At 41.8% G+C, this 17,782-nt stretch overlaps 1 protein-coding gene across 2 annotated transcripts in view; it reads right to left on the bottom strand.

Annotated features, from left to right (window-relative positions):
- The window catches only part of SYNE2 (spectrin repeat containing nuclear envelope protein 2), a 328,404-nt gene that overhangs the window by 44,921 nt on the left and 265,701 nt on the right, over positions 1-17,782 (bottom strand). For both annotated transcript variants that reach the window (XM_080809784.1, XM_080809785.1), the window contains 10 exons: positions 17,422-17,552; positions 14,402-14,606; positions 12,887-13,066; positions 12,064-12,192; positions 10,650-10,804; positions 10,396-10,540; positions 9,149-9,243; positions 7,507-7,741; positions 4,170-4,364; positions 2,094-2,219 (listed from right to left, as the gene is read on the bottom strand). In XM_080809784.1, the coding sequence (XP_080665910.1) occupies positions 2,094-2,219; positions 4,170-4,364; positions 7,507-7,741; positions 9,149-9,243; positions 10,396-10,540; positions 10,650-10,804; positions 12,064-12,192; positions 12,887-13,066; positions 14,402-14,606; positions 17,422-17,552 (1,596 nt within the window). The remainder of the gene's footprint in view (positions 1-2,093; positions 2,220-4,169; positions 4,365-7,506; positions 7,742-9,148; positions 9,244-10,395; positions 10,541-10,649; positions 10,805-12,063; positions 12,193-12,886; positions 13,067-14,401; positions 14,607-17,421; positions 17,553-17,782) is intronic.

The raw sequence follows: 17,782 nt of genomic DNA, 5'->3' as shown, positions 1-17,782 counted from the left end.
CAGTATCAAAAATAACATGCCAAGAAAGAAATCTAACAAAAGGTGTACAGTACTGCATAAAGAAAATTATACATCATTATTGAACATGACTGAAAGGAGAAACATGTCATATGCTGGAACAGGGGTACTCAGTATCAGAAAGATGTTCATTTTCCCCAATGTATCTATAAATTTGATACTATTCCACTAAAACTCTTATCAGGACTTTTCCTAGTTTGACAAATGGCTTCTAAAAGTTGTGAAAGACTGAAGACCCAAGGACCTCCACACTCCTGTAGGAGAACAAAGTATGAATACACAACACGCCTGAAATAAAGATTTGTTATTTTTTTTAAAAAGCACAATAATCAAGATAAGTTGATATAAAGGCTGAGGTAAGCAAACCAACAGGAGAGAGCCCTAAGGAAAAAAAAATCCCACATATATGGAAACTTGATATTTGACACTGGACTTTGGGTACCAGGACAATGGTCATCCATGTGATTACCCATGTGATGAGTAAATTAAAAATCAGATCTTTACCTCAGAACATAAGTAAAAATCACTTCTTCAATGAATAAGGATGTAAACGTACAAAGCAAAGCTTGGAAAATGTAGGCGTGTATTTGTATGACTTTAGTATGGAGTAATGGCACTACTTATACAAAGCTGAAAAACAAACGTAATACTTCTGCATTTCTTTTTTTTGAAGATTTTATTTATTTATTTGACAGACAGAGATCACAAGTAGGCAGAGAGGCAGGCCGAGAGAGAGGGGGAAGCAGGCTCCCTGCCGAGCAGAGAGCCGGACTCAGGGCCTGATCCCAGGACCCTGAGACACCATGACCCAAGCCGAAGGCAGAGGCTTAACCCACTGAGCCACCCAGGTGCCCCATACTTCTGCATGTCACAAAGAGCTACAATCGCATGTAGGAAAACTATAAAGAAGTGAATGTGAATGATGAAATACTTCATTCAGGGTTGTGGGTCCCTCTGGGGAAGGAAAGTATGCAGGGCATGTCACCTGTATTTGCCATGTTTTTTTTTTTTTCAGCTGGGTGACGGTTTCATGGCATTTATCATTATTATTTATGCTGGAAATGTTTTGCATGTTGGGATATTTTTACAATGAAGAAAAAAGATGCAGACTGAAGGAAACCAATTTCTAGCACAGCTTGAAGGATGAGAGTACTCATTTCTTCATAATTTTTTTTTCAATTGGATTCCTGAAGTCATTGAAAGAAAAAAGATTAAAGACCATTCCATTTGGCTCTGGATGTTTTTTAAACATCAAAGCCATGGATAGGGAAGAGAAGTGTGTTGTTCCTGACCTGGGAATTTTACCAGTCCAAATTCCTATCCATTCTTCTACAAAAATCTTCAGCAAAGGCCCAAAACTCCTAGGAATAACTGCCAGTGTTTTATCTAGACAGAATATAGTTTGGAAGGTTTTTAAAGAATGTTATATTTGAGCAAAAACTCCAACCACTTGGCTTCTATAAAAGACAAAATTCTTTAGTAATATTTTACTCTCATTTCAAACACAAGGTCATCTGTTAAGGGAACAGGTTTTGGGGTAATCTCAAAGGGCACATGTTCTATTACAGAGGAGAGACACAGAAAGAGGACCTGGAGGAGAACCCACCCCCCCATCCCCCAATCCTCAATTCCTAAGAAGAATTTCTATAGAAGTCTTTCTCATGTTCACACATGGATCTCAAAGAGAGCATCCATTCCAAACGCTTTGGAGACCAAGATGGTATTTTAGACAGAAGATAGGCAAAACGTTTTCTGACCAAACATGGAAACATAGTTTCAACACAGAATAGAAAGGCAAGGGATGCCTGGGTGGCTCAGTCAGTTAAGAGTCTGCCTTCAGTTCAGATCATGATCCCAGGGTCCTGGGATCAAGTCCAGCATTGGGCTCCTTGCTCAGCAGGGAGCCTGCTTCTCCCTCTGCCTACAGCACCCCCTGCTTGTGCTCTCTCTCTGACAAATAAAAAAAACTAAAAAAAAAAAAAAAAAAAAAAAAAAAGAATAGAAAAGGCAAACAAACAATTTCTCTCAAAAGCGGTAAGTGATCATCTTGAATGCTCCTTCACAGCTTTCAATACCTTAATCAGCTCTTTTTCTCTGTGGAGGTCCTCATGAAGTTCTGGAAGAGGGTCTCTACTTTGTGCCTTTAAAACTTGCAGCCTGCTTTTCAACTCCTTGATTTTCTTTTCACAGTGGTCCCAGGTCTATTTGAAAACAGTATTAAAATTGGTAAGCACTTTGCTTTTTAAGAACGAATTGTAGAAACAGAATGAACTCATTTAATCCACTTCAACAAATGTGTTTTTGTAAATCGCACAGAAACCCAGTTTCTGGTCTTGAGCAGCCTGGTCTAAAAGCAGAATTATCTCTGGTGCAGCTTTATGTGTGGCTTATTTCAACTACTGAGTTGACTGGTTTTTATCTCGAAATAGTTCTTCTTCCTTCCCTGTATCCTCGATCTATCTAATCTTATTTCTAGTTCAGTTCTGGGAAAATTCACACTTTGGGGGGGTGGAACTCACATTTAAAAGATTAAGGATTAATTTTTAACATGGACAGTCTTGGGCAGACCCTATAATAGCAGCATAAACCAGAAGCACTCAACCACTTTTCTTGTTATCCCTCCACTCTCTTTTTCTCGAAGGAGCCTGGCTTCAGTGGCCCTTTCACAGTGAAACTTCACTCAACATTTCTCACCACTGATTGCCACCTTCTGCTTAAAGCACTTGACAGTCTACAAAGCCCTCTCAACTTCATTATCTCATTGTAATTATAATAATCTTAGAAGACACACAGGGTTTTACATTTTAAAATGTGAACACTGAGGCTCAGAGAAAACTTGCCAAGGACAAGCAGTTAGAAGCAGACCAGTCAAGGGATGACCTAAGGATGAAGTCCAGCTCCCAATCCCACCCCCACAACACCATTCTTTTACACCGTCTCTCTTCCTTTAACCTTATATGACTGAGAAAACAGCTGCCCACATCTCCAAGTTCAAATTTATAATGGATTCATTGAGATAAGGTTCTAGTCCTGAGGTTACTAAAATAGACAAACATAAAGTCAAACACTATCTTACTCCTCAGTACACCTGATACCTAAACACGCTTGGGTTGGCCCTATTCTATAGTAACACAGAATTCACAGAAGGGAAAGTCACTTGTCTAGCAACATCAACTCTCTGGAACACAACCAAGAGGAGAGTGGAAAGAGAAACAAAACTGAGTCCTTATTTCTCCCTCCAAACCATTAGCTACGTTTCCCACCATGTTTTACAACAAGAGCCAGTGCTCGACAAATGCTTGCTAGTTAACGAATTTCTCACAGCCCATATACCTGATAAAATTCAGATACTTTACACATAGGAGAGATGTTCAGGCCCTGAATTGGCACACATTTATTCTTTACTCAGAACAACTATCTCTGAGAAGCTTGGTTATCTGGTTTTGGTACATGCGCAACAGATCAGGGAGGTGTTAAGGAGTAGGTATGCTCAGAGAAACAAAAATTAAGCAGAGACCACTTTAAATAATGTTTAGAGAAGAAAAGAAAAACAATAAAAAACACAAAATTACTTAAGAGATCATAGTTGTACAGGGCCTTAGGTTCAAAGCCACTCAGAGTCCTTAAGAACACTGGTATATTTTAGCGTAACAAAATAATTATTTTCCCAACAATGACCCAGAATAAAACATTTTAGTTCTTAAAAATACAGTCATAAATTATCTGGGAAATTCTTACATGTGCTTACATGGAAAAGCACATTCTCTGATGACAGAAGAGGAAGGATCACTGTGTTTATTTTCATATGCTATACCCAAAGACAGACCACATGTGGAACATTAGCTTTGTATACAGAACTTTCATGGAACACTATTAGGCTTTCTGTTTCGTAAAAGCAGATATAAAATAGAACCTCAAGTACTTATATATGTAACACTGAGCTTTTTCAATGATCTGTTATTGAAAAATTATTTTTTTTACATTTATTATTATTTTACATTAACTGGCATGATTCACGGATTAGCAGGACTCAAGGTCCCTTAGAAAACCTACAATACTGTTATGTCCTAAAATCATGCCCACTTTTGCACAGCAAACAAAAACTCTACGTGCTGCATTTGAATATCCTGAAGAGTAAATGGTGAGTTTACCTCCACGTTGCTCTGCAATTGTTTAATCAGCTCTTCTACGTGGAGCTTAGTGTCCTTCCAGGTGTCCCCAAGTTGACTGATTTTCTTGTCAATCAACTCTTTAGTCTCCAGGCTAGTCGTGTTCCGTAACTTCTCCCCAGCTTCTAAGGTTAGTTCAAAGGTAGTTTGCCGTCTCTGAAAATGAATTTCTTTACTCTAAAGAGAAAAAAAAAAAAAGTGATTTTCCTTAAACCTCTGATATGATCAAAATGTGAGTGTATGCATTCCCTTCCAAACTTTTCCTGTTAATAAATGTTAAGTTAGATATAAATAAGGCAAATCTGATTAGAATGTGTTCACACGTACACACACACATCTAAGGCTGACGTTTTACACTACTACATAGTACACCAAATAATGAGTTCTTAAATAATATTCAATAGTTGTTAAGAGATAACATTCTTAGTTTAACGATCAGAAGCATAGAGAAATAAAAAATATACTTCAAGGATTAAGAGCCTATAAGATAAATGGATCTGAAAGTATTAAGAAAATAAGTGGGGCATTAGACCTGAAATTAAGAGCATATACCCATTACCACTGTATGAGTCAGCTTACTCCTAACCCACAAAAACAGAACATGCACACAATGCTGAACAGATATAAAAGGAGAGAACAAATGAAAAAAGGTAAAATATAGAAAATATATACTTAGGCTTATTATGGGCACATAAACATAAGCATCAATATATGTGTTAAAGGGACAGCTTTAAAACAGTCCATTTGCATATCACGCTGGCTCTTCTTTAAATGGACTGAAACTACGTATTTACACTACAAAAATGTAGTAAAAGTTTTTAAACTGACTCCTACTTCCAAAAGCATTTGGTTTCAGGAGGAAAAAGAAAATTAGTTTTTTTCCTATTCTAGATATGATTTCCTTCACCTTCAAATTTCTCAAGGGAGACCTAATTGTAGGCATTTTCCAAAATGGAAACAGAGCATTGATTTGCAAAGGTATTTCTGAGGATACTTGATATAACCCAATGCAAAGGAGAAAAGCAGACTGTACTCTCAGGAACAGACACAAAAAAGAGAAAATGCAACTCAATGAATATACAGGCACTCCACACTTGTCTTTCCAGCATCCGCAATGCTTGACATAGCCAAATAAATAGAATCCATTAGCCATTTTAAGCTTCTGAAAAGATCTGCTTTTCCTCTAGTCTTCCCCGACTTGGTCAACAGCACACTATACACCAAAATGCTCAAGCTAAAGCCCTACAGCCATCTTGATTTAGGTTTTTATTTACGGGCCACATTTAAGCCATTAGCAAGTCTAAGGCCACACCACCCTGAACACACCCTATCTCATCTGATTTTGGAAGATAAGCAGGGTAGGGCTGGTCAGTACTTGCAGGGGAAACATATCTTTTTTTTATCTTTACTATTATCATCCTTTTCTTATCCATTGTCACAACTATCCAAGACTACAGAAAAGGCCTCCTAAATGGTTATGGCCGACTCTATTTTTCACAAAATGCCCGCAACAATATTCCCTGTCCAGTGTGCTCGTCTAGAAACTTGCCACTCCCATCAAGCAGCGGTGCCTCTGCCGCCTCTGCTGTTGATCCTGTGTGAGCACGTGTGATGGCCTTGATTAATAAAGGATGGCAGAAGTGACTTCTGAGGCTAGGTCTAGAAGGTGATACAGCTTCTCCCTGAATCTCTTTCTTGGGACATGTATCTTTGAAGCCATTGAGCTGCCATGTAAAAGTCTGGCTATCAGAAGCCTCCATGTGGGGAGACCACAAGAGAATGATGCTGTCTGAGTATTTCTGGCTTAAGTGCTAGACAGGAGAGTGAGTGAGCCTTCAGATGAGCCCAGCCCCCACCACCATCTACTGAATCTCCCTGAGAGACAAGCAAGAACCACCTTACAGAGCCTTGTCAACCCCCAGAACTGTGAGAGATGATGATCCATGGTGGTCGTTACCAAGGAAGAAACACGTTAACACCCTGGGATTCCTGCCTCTCCTCTAGCTCCTCTATAGTCTGTTGTCCCTGAGAGCAGCCAGAGGGTCTTCAAAAAATACAAATGCCCCCTCTTGCAAATGAATCTCTTCAAAGGCTTCCTATTATAGCAAGACTGTAACTGGGCTACCATACTTCAAAGTGCTCCCCCCTGCCCCACTCTCAAAGTCACTCCCTCCCGGGGCTGCCTCACTGGCCATGCTCCACTCACACTAGCCTTCCTTCTGTTCCTCTGCCGTGTGAAGCTTGTTCCCATCTTGGGCACTTTGGGTAAGACACCCCTTTTGTCTGAAAGGCTCTTTCCCCAGATTTTTGCATGGACGGCTCCCTCTCCTCTTTCAGGTTCCAGTTTAAATGTCGTGTTCCTGGAGATCACGCAACCGAAAGTAGCCACCCGGCCCCTCCATTACTGGTCTTGTTTTAATTATCTATGTATGCCTTATTGCAATCTGGTATTTTTTTGTTTATGGATTTGTCGGATTTCCCTGACCAATCAGACGAATTAGCATTTCCTTGTTTACTGATTTGTTTGACTGCATGCCTGAGAGCCAGGCTCTTTTCTTTGTCCACACTGACTTGGCACAGAGCAGGTACTCAATTGATACTTTGTGACCAGATAAATGAATGCAGACAGCACAGGATTTCAGAAGGGCAGTGTTTCTTTTAGTCATGTCTCTACAGTGAGGTGTGGTTCTGTAGCTAAATGGAACATGTTTTGGAGACTGCCAACTAATTAGTATAAACCAAGGTGCATTGAACAGCCCTCTGATTGAAAACTCTGTTGCGTAAGAGCACACTCATCTTGACGAGCACTGAGTAATACATGGAATTGCTGAATCACTATATTGTACACCTGAAACCAATATAATACTGTATGTTAACTGCGTTGGAATTAATATAAAATAAAAAGGATAAAAGAAAAAAAAAACTTGGTTGCCTATGTGAATTTGCTCTTCCAGAATAAGCAGGAGTGTCCTTATAAATTACAGCTCTGGTGGTCAAGTGATTCACCAGCCCGTACCTTAGAAGCTTGGGTGGTGTGAATCTGTCACCCCAAACTTCTCCCACCCTACCCCACCCATCTCTACCCCATCCCTCCCCCCACAGCCCAAGAAACCCTCACTATTTCAGGATGAATAGAGAAGATTGGGTTTCTGACACCACCAGGCTGGGGACAAGGCTGGAGAGGGTCATGGTGACCCGGCTGGTCTTCCCACGTGCAGAGAGTACACGTGAACCACAACTGAAAACCTGAGGTGGAGGGAACATTTTCCAAACAGCGACCACCCTGCAAGTCCTCACACCACGACTGCGCATGTACTACCTTCAGCTCACGGATCAGCCTTCTGGTTTGGTGGAGGCTGTGACAGTCCCGGCCCTTCAAGGCAGACAGCAGGTGGCAGGTATCGCTGAGGAAGCGGAGCAAGTCCTCTGCAGTTGTGGTGAAGTACCGCCATTGCCCCACCAGCCCATCAATGTCACTCTTCCTCTGCCGGACGCGCTGGGCGGCGCTCTGCCACCGGTCCTTCAGTTTTGTGAACTTTGAAATAAATTCCGGTCTTGGGAAAAACAAACGGTCAGAGAATCTGGACATCAGCACACAGAAAAAAAATCACTATCGACACATAACAGAAACTCACGTTTGCCATTTATGTGCACAATTTACATGGGGGAAAAAAACCCTTAAAATCTGAGTACATTTATTTTAAATGTTTGGGAAACTTAGGCAGGGGCAGCAAAAAGGCATTTAGCAGGGGATATTTGCGGAAGTCTTGGTATTTTGCCAGCATGCACAATTGTATCCCTTAAACTTAAGCTGTTTTAACTTACATTATGCCAAAAGCTGTATGGAAAACAGAGTATCAGACCAATGGGAAATGATGAACAGGGACTGTGCAACGTTACCCATTACCTGAAGGTTGTACCAGACAAAATTTCAGCAATAAAGAATATGCTTTCCGCAACTCCTCACCTAGTTCTTTTCCAGATAAATAACACCCACCACATGATAAATAAGGCCTTTTATTTATTATAGGAAAAGTCATGTTTTGCTGCACCAATCAAATCAAAACTAGTTTATTGTCCTGGCACAAGAATCTAGCCTGAATTTATAACTTCAGAGCTACGAAGAAATGCACTTTATATTTCTTAGTTATGCTCAAAGGAAAATCAGAGGTCTACGGTATCGATGAGGAAGAAAAGCAGTAGCGGTCATCAGGACACTTAGAGAAGCACCGAAGAGAGCTCGCCCACCGCATGTAACTGCTGTGTGAGCAGGTTCAGCTGAGGCTCTGCTCAGCCTGACCGACGCCAATGCCATGTATGTAGCACAGAGAGAAATCCCTTCTCTGACAACTCTGTGACACAGCTACCTGCTGGGAAGAGCAGCACCTCAAGAATTCCTTTTTATTTTTTAATTTTTTTAAAAGATTTTTATTTATTCATTTGACAGAGAGAGATCAGAAGTAGGCAGAGAACCAGGCAGAGAGAGAGAAGGGGGGAAAGCAGGCTCCTCGCTGAGCAGAGAGCCCGATGTGGGACTCGATCCCAGGACCCTGAGATCATGACCTGACCTGAAGGCAGAGGCTTAACCCACTGAGCCACCCAGGAGTCCCAAGAATTCCTTTTTAAATACAAAATGTCATGAGGCTGCAGGCAGAGAGGAAAACACTACAGAAGAATCCTTTTGGGGTAAAAACTTCATCAACTATACTTGGTGAGTGGGTATTTGCAAAGCACTCATCTACTGTTGCTAATGCCACCCCCCTACCGTACACACAAGTGTGACTGACCTTTCGATAGCCACACAGCAAGTCCCCATCCTAATAGAAGACTGGCCCCATGACGGGCTATCAACCGACATGGCTGCCGGTTACTGATGTGGTCAAGACCCACATGGTGGAAGGCCAGCTCCCACTGTGTGACCCTCCACATACACACAACCATCATATGCCCCAGACACTTACCTCTTCTCTATTTCTGTTGTGTCCAAGAGTTGCAAGCACTGGGTGACGTAAGAATCAGCAACTGTCTGGTTTATAGAAACTTCAGCTTCTAACATCTGTATGGGAGTTAAAATAGAAAATATCAGCTAATAGATTTCTTTTTAAGAAACCTGGAACTTGTATGTACCATTAAAATCTAAGCTCCTATAGGACATGTGAGAAGATTAATTTTCAAATTATTGGAGCCTCATTGCAAAAAGTGCTCAGCCATCATATCCACAGGTGTGTGGATATAATCTCAGAAGTCAACGGGCCTAATAATAACGACATCTAATGCCCATTTATTGGGCATTCAACACTTGTTAGGCACTGTGTAAAACATGCATGTCTCACTAATTCCTCAGTCTTTAGAGGTAGGTACTATTTTTTAGAGATTTTATTTATCTGAAAGAGTGAGCAAGTGACAGAGAGTGGGCATGAGAAGGAATGAAACAGAGGAGAGGGAGAAGCAGACTCCCTGCTGAGCAGGGAGCCTGAGGTGGGACTCCATCTCAGGACCCTGGGATCATGACCGGAGCCGAAGGCAGATGCTTAACCTACAGAGCCACCCAGGTGCTCCAGACTAAGTACTATTATCATACCCACTTAAAGACGAGGAAACGAAGATGTAAAGAGGTTTGGTAATTTAATCAAGATCATTCAGGGTGTTTTGGTTCAATGAACTTCATTTTCACTGGAGGGCATTAATGTAACAAGCGGACTTAAATCAGTTACATTAAAAATGACAGTGACCTAATCATGCATACTTTCAAAATGCAGTCTCTGCCTATAACCACTAAAGGTACTTCCAAATGTCCATCAGCACATGCATGGGGGAAGTCCCCTGTCCAATCATTAATGCTCCAATTACAATTCTACCAGGGGCTTCCATATTTTAGAGAATTATTCAGTGCAGGCTGAGATGAAGCTGCAGTATTTCAGCCTGGCCTTGGTATGTCTTGGTAGGCTTCTACGGAAGCCGAGTTGTGCTAGAAGCTTCCACCCACTGCGGAAAATCTAGGAGTTCCCTCATTAACAAAGTGGAGCACTAAAAATGTTGAAACTTATGAAACGTGTGAGAATTTTACAATCAACTGACACACGAATCTGCCTCAAGACCAATACTCGGTATCTAAGGGTTGACAGACTTAAAATAAAATACAGTGAGCATCTTTTCCCGACTCCTGCCCAGGGTGAGGGCACAAAGTAGTGGGAGAGCAGAGATTTACCTCATATGTTTTCTGCTGTTCCAGAAGAGCTGGGAGGCTGTCGGCCACATTCACCTTCAGTGTCTCTTCTATCTTCTCCAAAAGTTGGACCCATTTTTCGCAGCAGTAAAGAAACGTTTTATTCAAGCCAGTTCCCTGCAGCTCACTGCAAAGGTTTATAAACAAACAAAACAAGAGTCAGAAAACAATGTCCTTCCTGAGCTGGTCACTGCAGCTTTCACGGGAACGGAACGGCAGGGACGGGATGCTCTGACCTGCAGTGTTCCAGCGCCGTGGCCGTGGCCCGAATCCACTGCCGGTTCATGTTCTGTAACGTCTTTACGGCTATGTCGCTAACCGGGAGCTTGAGGCTTACTTCATTCAAATGCTCAACATCAGGTGACTGGGCCGTCAGTGCCAGCACGTGGTTCTATTAAAAAAAATTACATTTCAGGTTTCTGGAGGTCAATGAGCGATCTAGATGATGAAAAGACCTCAGAGATCCTGCAAACCACCCTTATCTCAACCATGGGGGAAAACTGGGGCCTAGAGAAGTAAATGACTGGCCCACAGTCAAAGAGCCAGTTAATGTGAGAGCTGGTGAACCCTAATCTCCCAATCCTGCGGCTTTTCTAGAACAAGTACATGTGTGGTCAGCACCTGAATGGCCCAGGAAATAGAAAAGCATGTCAGATTATGTTTTTAAGAAAGATGGAATTAGTTTTTTTTTTTTTTTAAAGGACCCATTTAGGACCTTCAAAAGTCCCATGTAGTCTGCCAACAACCTGACCTTCAACAGATCATGTAGTTTACCCTGTAGTTTACAAAAAAACAACCCTGGTAAAGCATGCTACTTAAACATCCGTATTTGGATAGGACATGAAATCACAAGAACACAAACTCAGCAAAATGTTATTTTTAAAATATTCCAGGGACAGCATCTAGGTCAATGATATGTTAAGCAAGCATCCTTCACAATATCCATGTTATCACTATAGAACTCTGCCACAGTAATCCAGGCCAGGGTCAGCAAACTTTTTCTGTAAAGGGCTAGATCATAAATATTGCAGCTTTTATGGGCCATTTGATCTCTGTTATAACTAGTCAGCTCTGCCCCCGCAGCATGAAAGCTCCCAAAGAGAATTAATAAATGGAGGGGCATGACTGTGAGCCAGTAACACTTTATACAATCAGGTGGGAGACAGGATCTGGACAGGGGGCCATAGTTAGCTGACTCTTGATCTAGGTTATGGATATCGGTCCTTAGGAGTCTGTAGGATCCTGAATTCTTTAATTTATGCTACTTACACTAAACGTACTAGTTTAATAAAGAAAGAAGAACTACAGAATTCATTTATAGGATATTTTACTTTTTAATCTTCAACTAACCAGAGAAATTCAATTAATCACAACAGCCAGTTTCTAGATTATTCTAGTTCACTGAAGTTAATTAGTAAATATGTCAAAAATTTTTAAATCGACTACATTTACCATGGCATATTACTAAAATAGATCTCTATGTTGTCATACTCTTCTAGGCCTTAGGGCAAATAAGGCCAAGAATGAATAGCATATAAATGCTCGTGCTTCAGTGACGATACAAACAAATTCTGTAACTCAACAGTCATTAGCCTGTTTTTTACCTTATGGTGAGTCTAAGCCCTAAGGAAACACAAATATTGGCAATACCAGGAATAAGTCAAGGTTCTCCTCTTTTTCTTGATGGTAGAGTTTATCCAAATTCTCTTCTTCATGCATGATGAGACCTTTTAAAGATTCTAAGCGGTCCCCAAAATCCTTGAACTGTGACAGAACAAACTAGAACAAGAGAAATTTTCATTAGAAATCATTTTCATGTGCATACATAACAGAACTACGCATATTCCTGGAAGCTGATAGAAGCTCAAGGTGCTTTCAACCCCCCCAGCAGCTCATTGTTACTACTCAGAGATGAATATTCAGAAGACTTCCTGTTTTCCCTCCTGCAAAGCTCCAAGCCTCCAGGGATGACTGGGTCACCTGCTTGGGGCGGCCTAGGGAGGACGGTTAGTGAGTCCTCTGCTCCCTCAGTCTTGCTAGTTAAATTTTATCTTCCTGTTGATACTGACATGTGATAATGGAGCTCCAGGGCCTTCTGTTCTTTCTGACAGCTCATGCACTAAAAGTTTTTCCAAAAATGAATAAAGAGTTTAACAGATGGTTCAGCTTTAAGCAGCTACTTCTATGACTCAAGGACCCCCTTTGGAGATCCAAATAACTATGCGATCTGAACAGTGTAAGGAATCTAATAGCTCATTTCTTCAACTAACACGTGCAACGAAGAACAGAGGTTTGCTCATGACCTGCTCACTGCCCATGTGATTGAACAGTCATCTGAGGGCACCTTGATTCTGTAGTTTCCCTGAGGGGCCATCCATACAGCACTAAAAACTATTACTTCGCAAGATATAAGGGATTGAGGGTAGCTTGCCAATGTCCAAGATTACAACTTGAATGGAAATAGGAGATGAACCTCAAATTCATTAGCCTTCACAAGCAACATCTCTTCCAAGTAACTAGCCCTCTGGAGGGAATGCAGTTGTGCAGAGTGGGGCCCGCGGGTACTGGACTCTGGGAGCTGCGGAAGTCCATCAAGGAGAGTGGAATTCTGGAGAAAGGCTTCTTTTGTCTCCTGTACATCATGCTGCAGCTCCTGGAGGAGAAACAGTGAATAGAAAACACTTCCACCTCCAATCGTAACACAAATTCCCATGCTCGCTACTCTGTCAACATCTAGGAGAATTTCTGCCCTAAAATACTGGGTGTGGCCCTTTGTTAGTATTTTTTTTGATAGTGTTTATTTTAATTTTTTAAAAAGATTTTATTTATTTGACAGAGTGAGATCACAAGTAGGCAGAGAGGCAGGCAGAGAGAGAGGGGGAAGCAGGCTCCCTGCCGAGCGGAGAGCCCCATGCGGGGCTTGATCCCGGGACCCTGAGATCATGACCCGAGGCAAAGGCAGAAGCTTAACCCATTGAGCCACCCAGGAGCCCAATAGTGTTTATTTTAAAGAGCTGAAAAAACCAAGCTTTCATTACATGAGGCGCATCAGTGGTGCTCTTCAGAAATATGTCAGTTTAGAGCTAAAACTGACAACTGATCAACAGAGTTTGGGCCTTCCAGTGTACAGAAACTGGAGACCACCTGGGTGGATTCCTCTGTTTTATGTTTCTAATCTTCGAACACTTCAGGGATCTGCTTTAAGGCTATTTTATGAATCAATGCAACTCTGTCCTGTGTTTGAGATTTTATGACCTAAATGGGCTCATTTGCAGAGACTGTAGGATCTCATTAATCAAGCTGATTTTAGGGCTACTCTATAAATACAGTGTATGTGAAATCTGTTTGTTTAAACAATAGATCAGGTAGAAGTTAATCTGAAATACAGATTACATATTTGTTGGATTGTCTAAGTTGATTATTACTTTTTGATTTGACCTATAGTATCAGAAGATACACACAATGCATCTGGTCACCCAGTTTAAAACTACAGAGTATTCACTTTCTGGGTACTCATCATTCTAACAGGATAAAATTATACAACTCTTAAATATAGTCTAAAAATCATTATACCCACAGAAATGCCATACTAATGTGGCAAGAGTCCATGATTATTTCTAAAGCAAGACCACAGATGTGTATGTGAGTGTAGATGATCATACTCAGTTGAGATACTTTTGCCTTCATTGGAGACCTGGTATGAGGCTTTTGCTTTGAAGATTTACCTGTTAGACTGAAAGGGGAAACTTGAAATGAGATGCTGTCAGGTGCCCTTGACCTATTTAACCCACTGCCTAGACCTCGCCTCTGAGCCATCACCTGTCTCTCCCAACCCTGCAACACCCAGGCTCATTCGTGTCCTACATGGGCTGCTCATGAACCTGTCCTGACCCACTTCTTTGTCCCTGTGGTCTGTCTAGTCCCTGGGTCATAGCCCTATCTGTTGGGCTGTCTCGGCCTTGGTTTTCCCAATGGGCTTTGCAATCACCTTTACATCCTGCAGGGCTGGGGTCAGGATCTCAGCCAGGTTGTTTCCAGACATGTTGATGTTTTCAAGCTCTTGGTACTTTGCTTCTTGCTGCTCCAGCCTCGCTGTAGCTTCCGTGTGAGCACTGTTATAGGCCTTCCAGAGCTGGAGCAGACTCTGGGCCTTCTGCAACTGGTCTGCAATGTCTTGGTTTACCTGGGTCCACCTGTCAGAACAACATGAACAAGGGGACCCTCAGACCACCCGTCCCATTGCAGCAAAAGCACAGTGCACACATTCTGCCGACCAGGTAAATACTGCATACCAGGTAAATAGCAGATGGGCTGGTGAGACATAAATGACGTTTTTATTAATGTATCACTGTTATATAAGCAGAAGTTCCAAATTAGGACATTTCATCAACTTTATAATTCTCAACAAAAACTACCAAATTTGTGACTGGCAAGAAGAAACCTTCTCCACATGGGAGGGGCTCCTGGTTTAGAGATGGGGGGGTCATTAAGTAGGCCTTATTTAAATTGTGCTTATGCCAACCTTATTTTATTTTTGAAGATTTTATTTATTTGTCAGAGAGAATGAAAGAGAGAGAGAGAGAGAGAGAGAGAAAGCAAGCACAGGCAGGGGCAGGGGCAGAGGGAGAAGCAGGCTCCACACTGAGCAGGGAGCCTGATGTGGGCCTTGATCCCAGGACCCAGGGATCATGACCTGAGACAAAGGCAGATGCTTAACCAACTGAGCTACCCATGCGTCCCCAAATTTCTTTTCTTTTTTTTTTTTTTTAAATATTTATTTATTTGACAGAGAGAGATCACAAGTAGGCAGAGAGGCAGGCAGAGTGAGAGTGGGGAAGCAGGCTCGCTGCTGAGCAGAGAGCTGGACGTGGGCTCGATCCCAGGACCCTGGGATCATGACCTGAGCTGAAGGCAGACGCTTTAATCTACTGAGCCACCCAGGCGCACCCCCCCCCCGCCAATTTATTTTCTAATCACAAAAGCAACATGTCCCTTATATAACAGCAGGAATAATGGAAATTGTTTTTACTCCACATACAGACTGTAGTACCTTTCTTATATGACTTACAAATTTCTCCATGTTATTAATAAAAAATAAGGAAGTCTAACTTGAAATGGCCGCATATAGTTGTCTTTAAATGGTCTGGTTTTTGTTTAATTACCAAATTTGAGATTACTGTGGATACTGAAATAATTTTCAATTTTTGCTTTCAAATCTAATGCTCAGATACAACTTTGTTCAAAAGGCCTTTTTCTGTATTTCAAGACACTGGCCTTAAACTAGATTTCTGAGAGAATTACTCTAGTCAAGGAATAAAAATATGTAAATATTTTTAAGGTTATGGGTATATATGTGGTCAAACTAGCTTTCTGGAAGCATTGTAATATTTACATTTTTACCTGAAGCACATGAAAATGCTTGTTTCAGAATATCCTTAACCCTGCTAAACAGATGGAAAAGGGGAAAAACGGCACAACTGCTTCATTTTTATGGATTTCAAAAATCTTAGCGGAACAGTGTTTTGGTTTTTTTTTTTAAATATTTTATTTTATTTGTGAGAGATTGAGTGAGCACAAGCAGGGGCAACACCAGGCAGAGGGAGAAGCAGGCTCCCTGCTGAGCAGGAAGCCCAATGTGGGGCTCAATCCCAGGACCTCAGGATCTGACCTAAGCAGAAGGGAGACACTTAACCAACTGAGCCACCCAGGAATCCCAGAATAGATTTTTTTTTGTTTTTTTTTTTTTCAAAATGATTATTTATTTATTTATTTGAGAGAGAGCGAGCGAGCATGAGAGGGGACAGGTCAGAGGGAGAAAAAGACTCCCCGCTGAGCAGGGAGCCCAATGTGGGACTTAATCCCAGGACTCCAGGACCATGACCCGAGCCAAAGGTAGTCGCCCAACCAACTGAGCCACCCAGGCGCCCCAGAATAGTTTTCTCTTAACAATATTTTTTCCCAATTATAAATACAACATACACTCCTCATAAAATAAAAACAAAACCCCACAAAACATGTATGTTTAAATCTATCTATCCCTACGTCTGTATTTAGCTTATCTACCTACCTTCCTACCTACATACTTGCCTACCTATCTATAAAAAAAAGGTAACAAAACCACCCGACAGCTCATTAATGTACAGATAATGACCATGAGCATTTTGGTACTATTTTCTGCAACCTTTTCCAACAAGCCTTCTGGTGCATTCTTGTGCCAACAATGTAACAAGTGGCAACAGCTGAATCCCTTTACAGCAAACCGCACTGCCCTGTTTCGAGGGCGGCCCTGATACCAGAAGTGGCATCAGATATGCATCTATGTGCCTCCTTCCTCTCCCTCCTTCCCTTCTCCCAGTAAGGACTGGATCGTGAGCTGAGGGTGCCACTGGGGGGTATATAAATTTGATGCCCCCTGTTCAACACTTGTTCAGAGTAGATTTCCAGAGATGCTGACTCTGCATGGAGGAAGGATAGAGAAGGGCATGGAGGGTAGCTCACATGTCTTTGTCATCAGAGCAAATTATCTTTAGGCCAAATTTCATGTCCTACTGAGCAAAATAAAAGCCTTGCAATGAAGTAGGGCCACATTCCTTAGAAGGAACTTTCTACCATAAGCAGTTCATCAAAGAATTCTCTCAATCTCATAAATAGTCTCCCCAAGAGGAGTAATAACATCCCCTTTTTCCATCTTACATTTCCAGTGAAACAGATTGTCGATCTGAATACCCCGTAAGCCTGTCTCTGCCCGGGATTTTGGTGTCCCTGAGGCTCACACTGGGCAGTTAGTCTGTGCCCTCTGAGAGTGGAGACCCTGGCTACAAGGTAAGAAACAGCCTTCCCCAAATCAAATCTTACATAACTAGATGCTTCAGAGCAGAAACCAGAGTTGCACAAACCAAGTTATCTCCAGCGACTACGAAGACTTCACAAAGCCTCTGTAACGTCATTCACCCCACGTCACGGAGATAAAGATACCTGCTGTTATTTAAACAGTATCTTAAAGCATACCTGGCATGCGTGATCTGACATTTCTCTTCGATTATCTCGGCAACCGAGGGGCAGCGGTCCTTGAGTTTCCCAACCAGCTCCTGCAGTTTCTCCCAACTTCCTTCACTGCCCTCGGCTTCGTCTTGAAGAGACTGAGAGGAGAGAGCAGGAACGTTCCTTTCAGAATGGCCTGGCCACATCCAAAGGAGGCAGCTGCTTACCAACACGTGCTGCCACATCACAGTAACACGAACACTCAAACTTTAATAGGACTGGGGGAAATTATTAGAAATGTGAAGAAGAAAACAACCGAATGGCATTCTTTCATTTAAGAAAGAACTTTAAAAAGTACACTAACAGACACACACTCAAACAATGATGA

This window comes from Martes martes, assembly GCF_963455335.1.
Source record: "Martes martes genome assembly, chromosome: 7".
NCBI classification, from domain to species: Eukaryota; Metazoa; Chordata; class Mammalia; order Carnivora; family Mustelidae; genus Martes; species Martes martes.
Note: the sequence above shows the minus strand (reverse complement) of the source record. Positions and strands in the feature narration are given on the sequence as shown.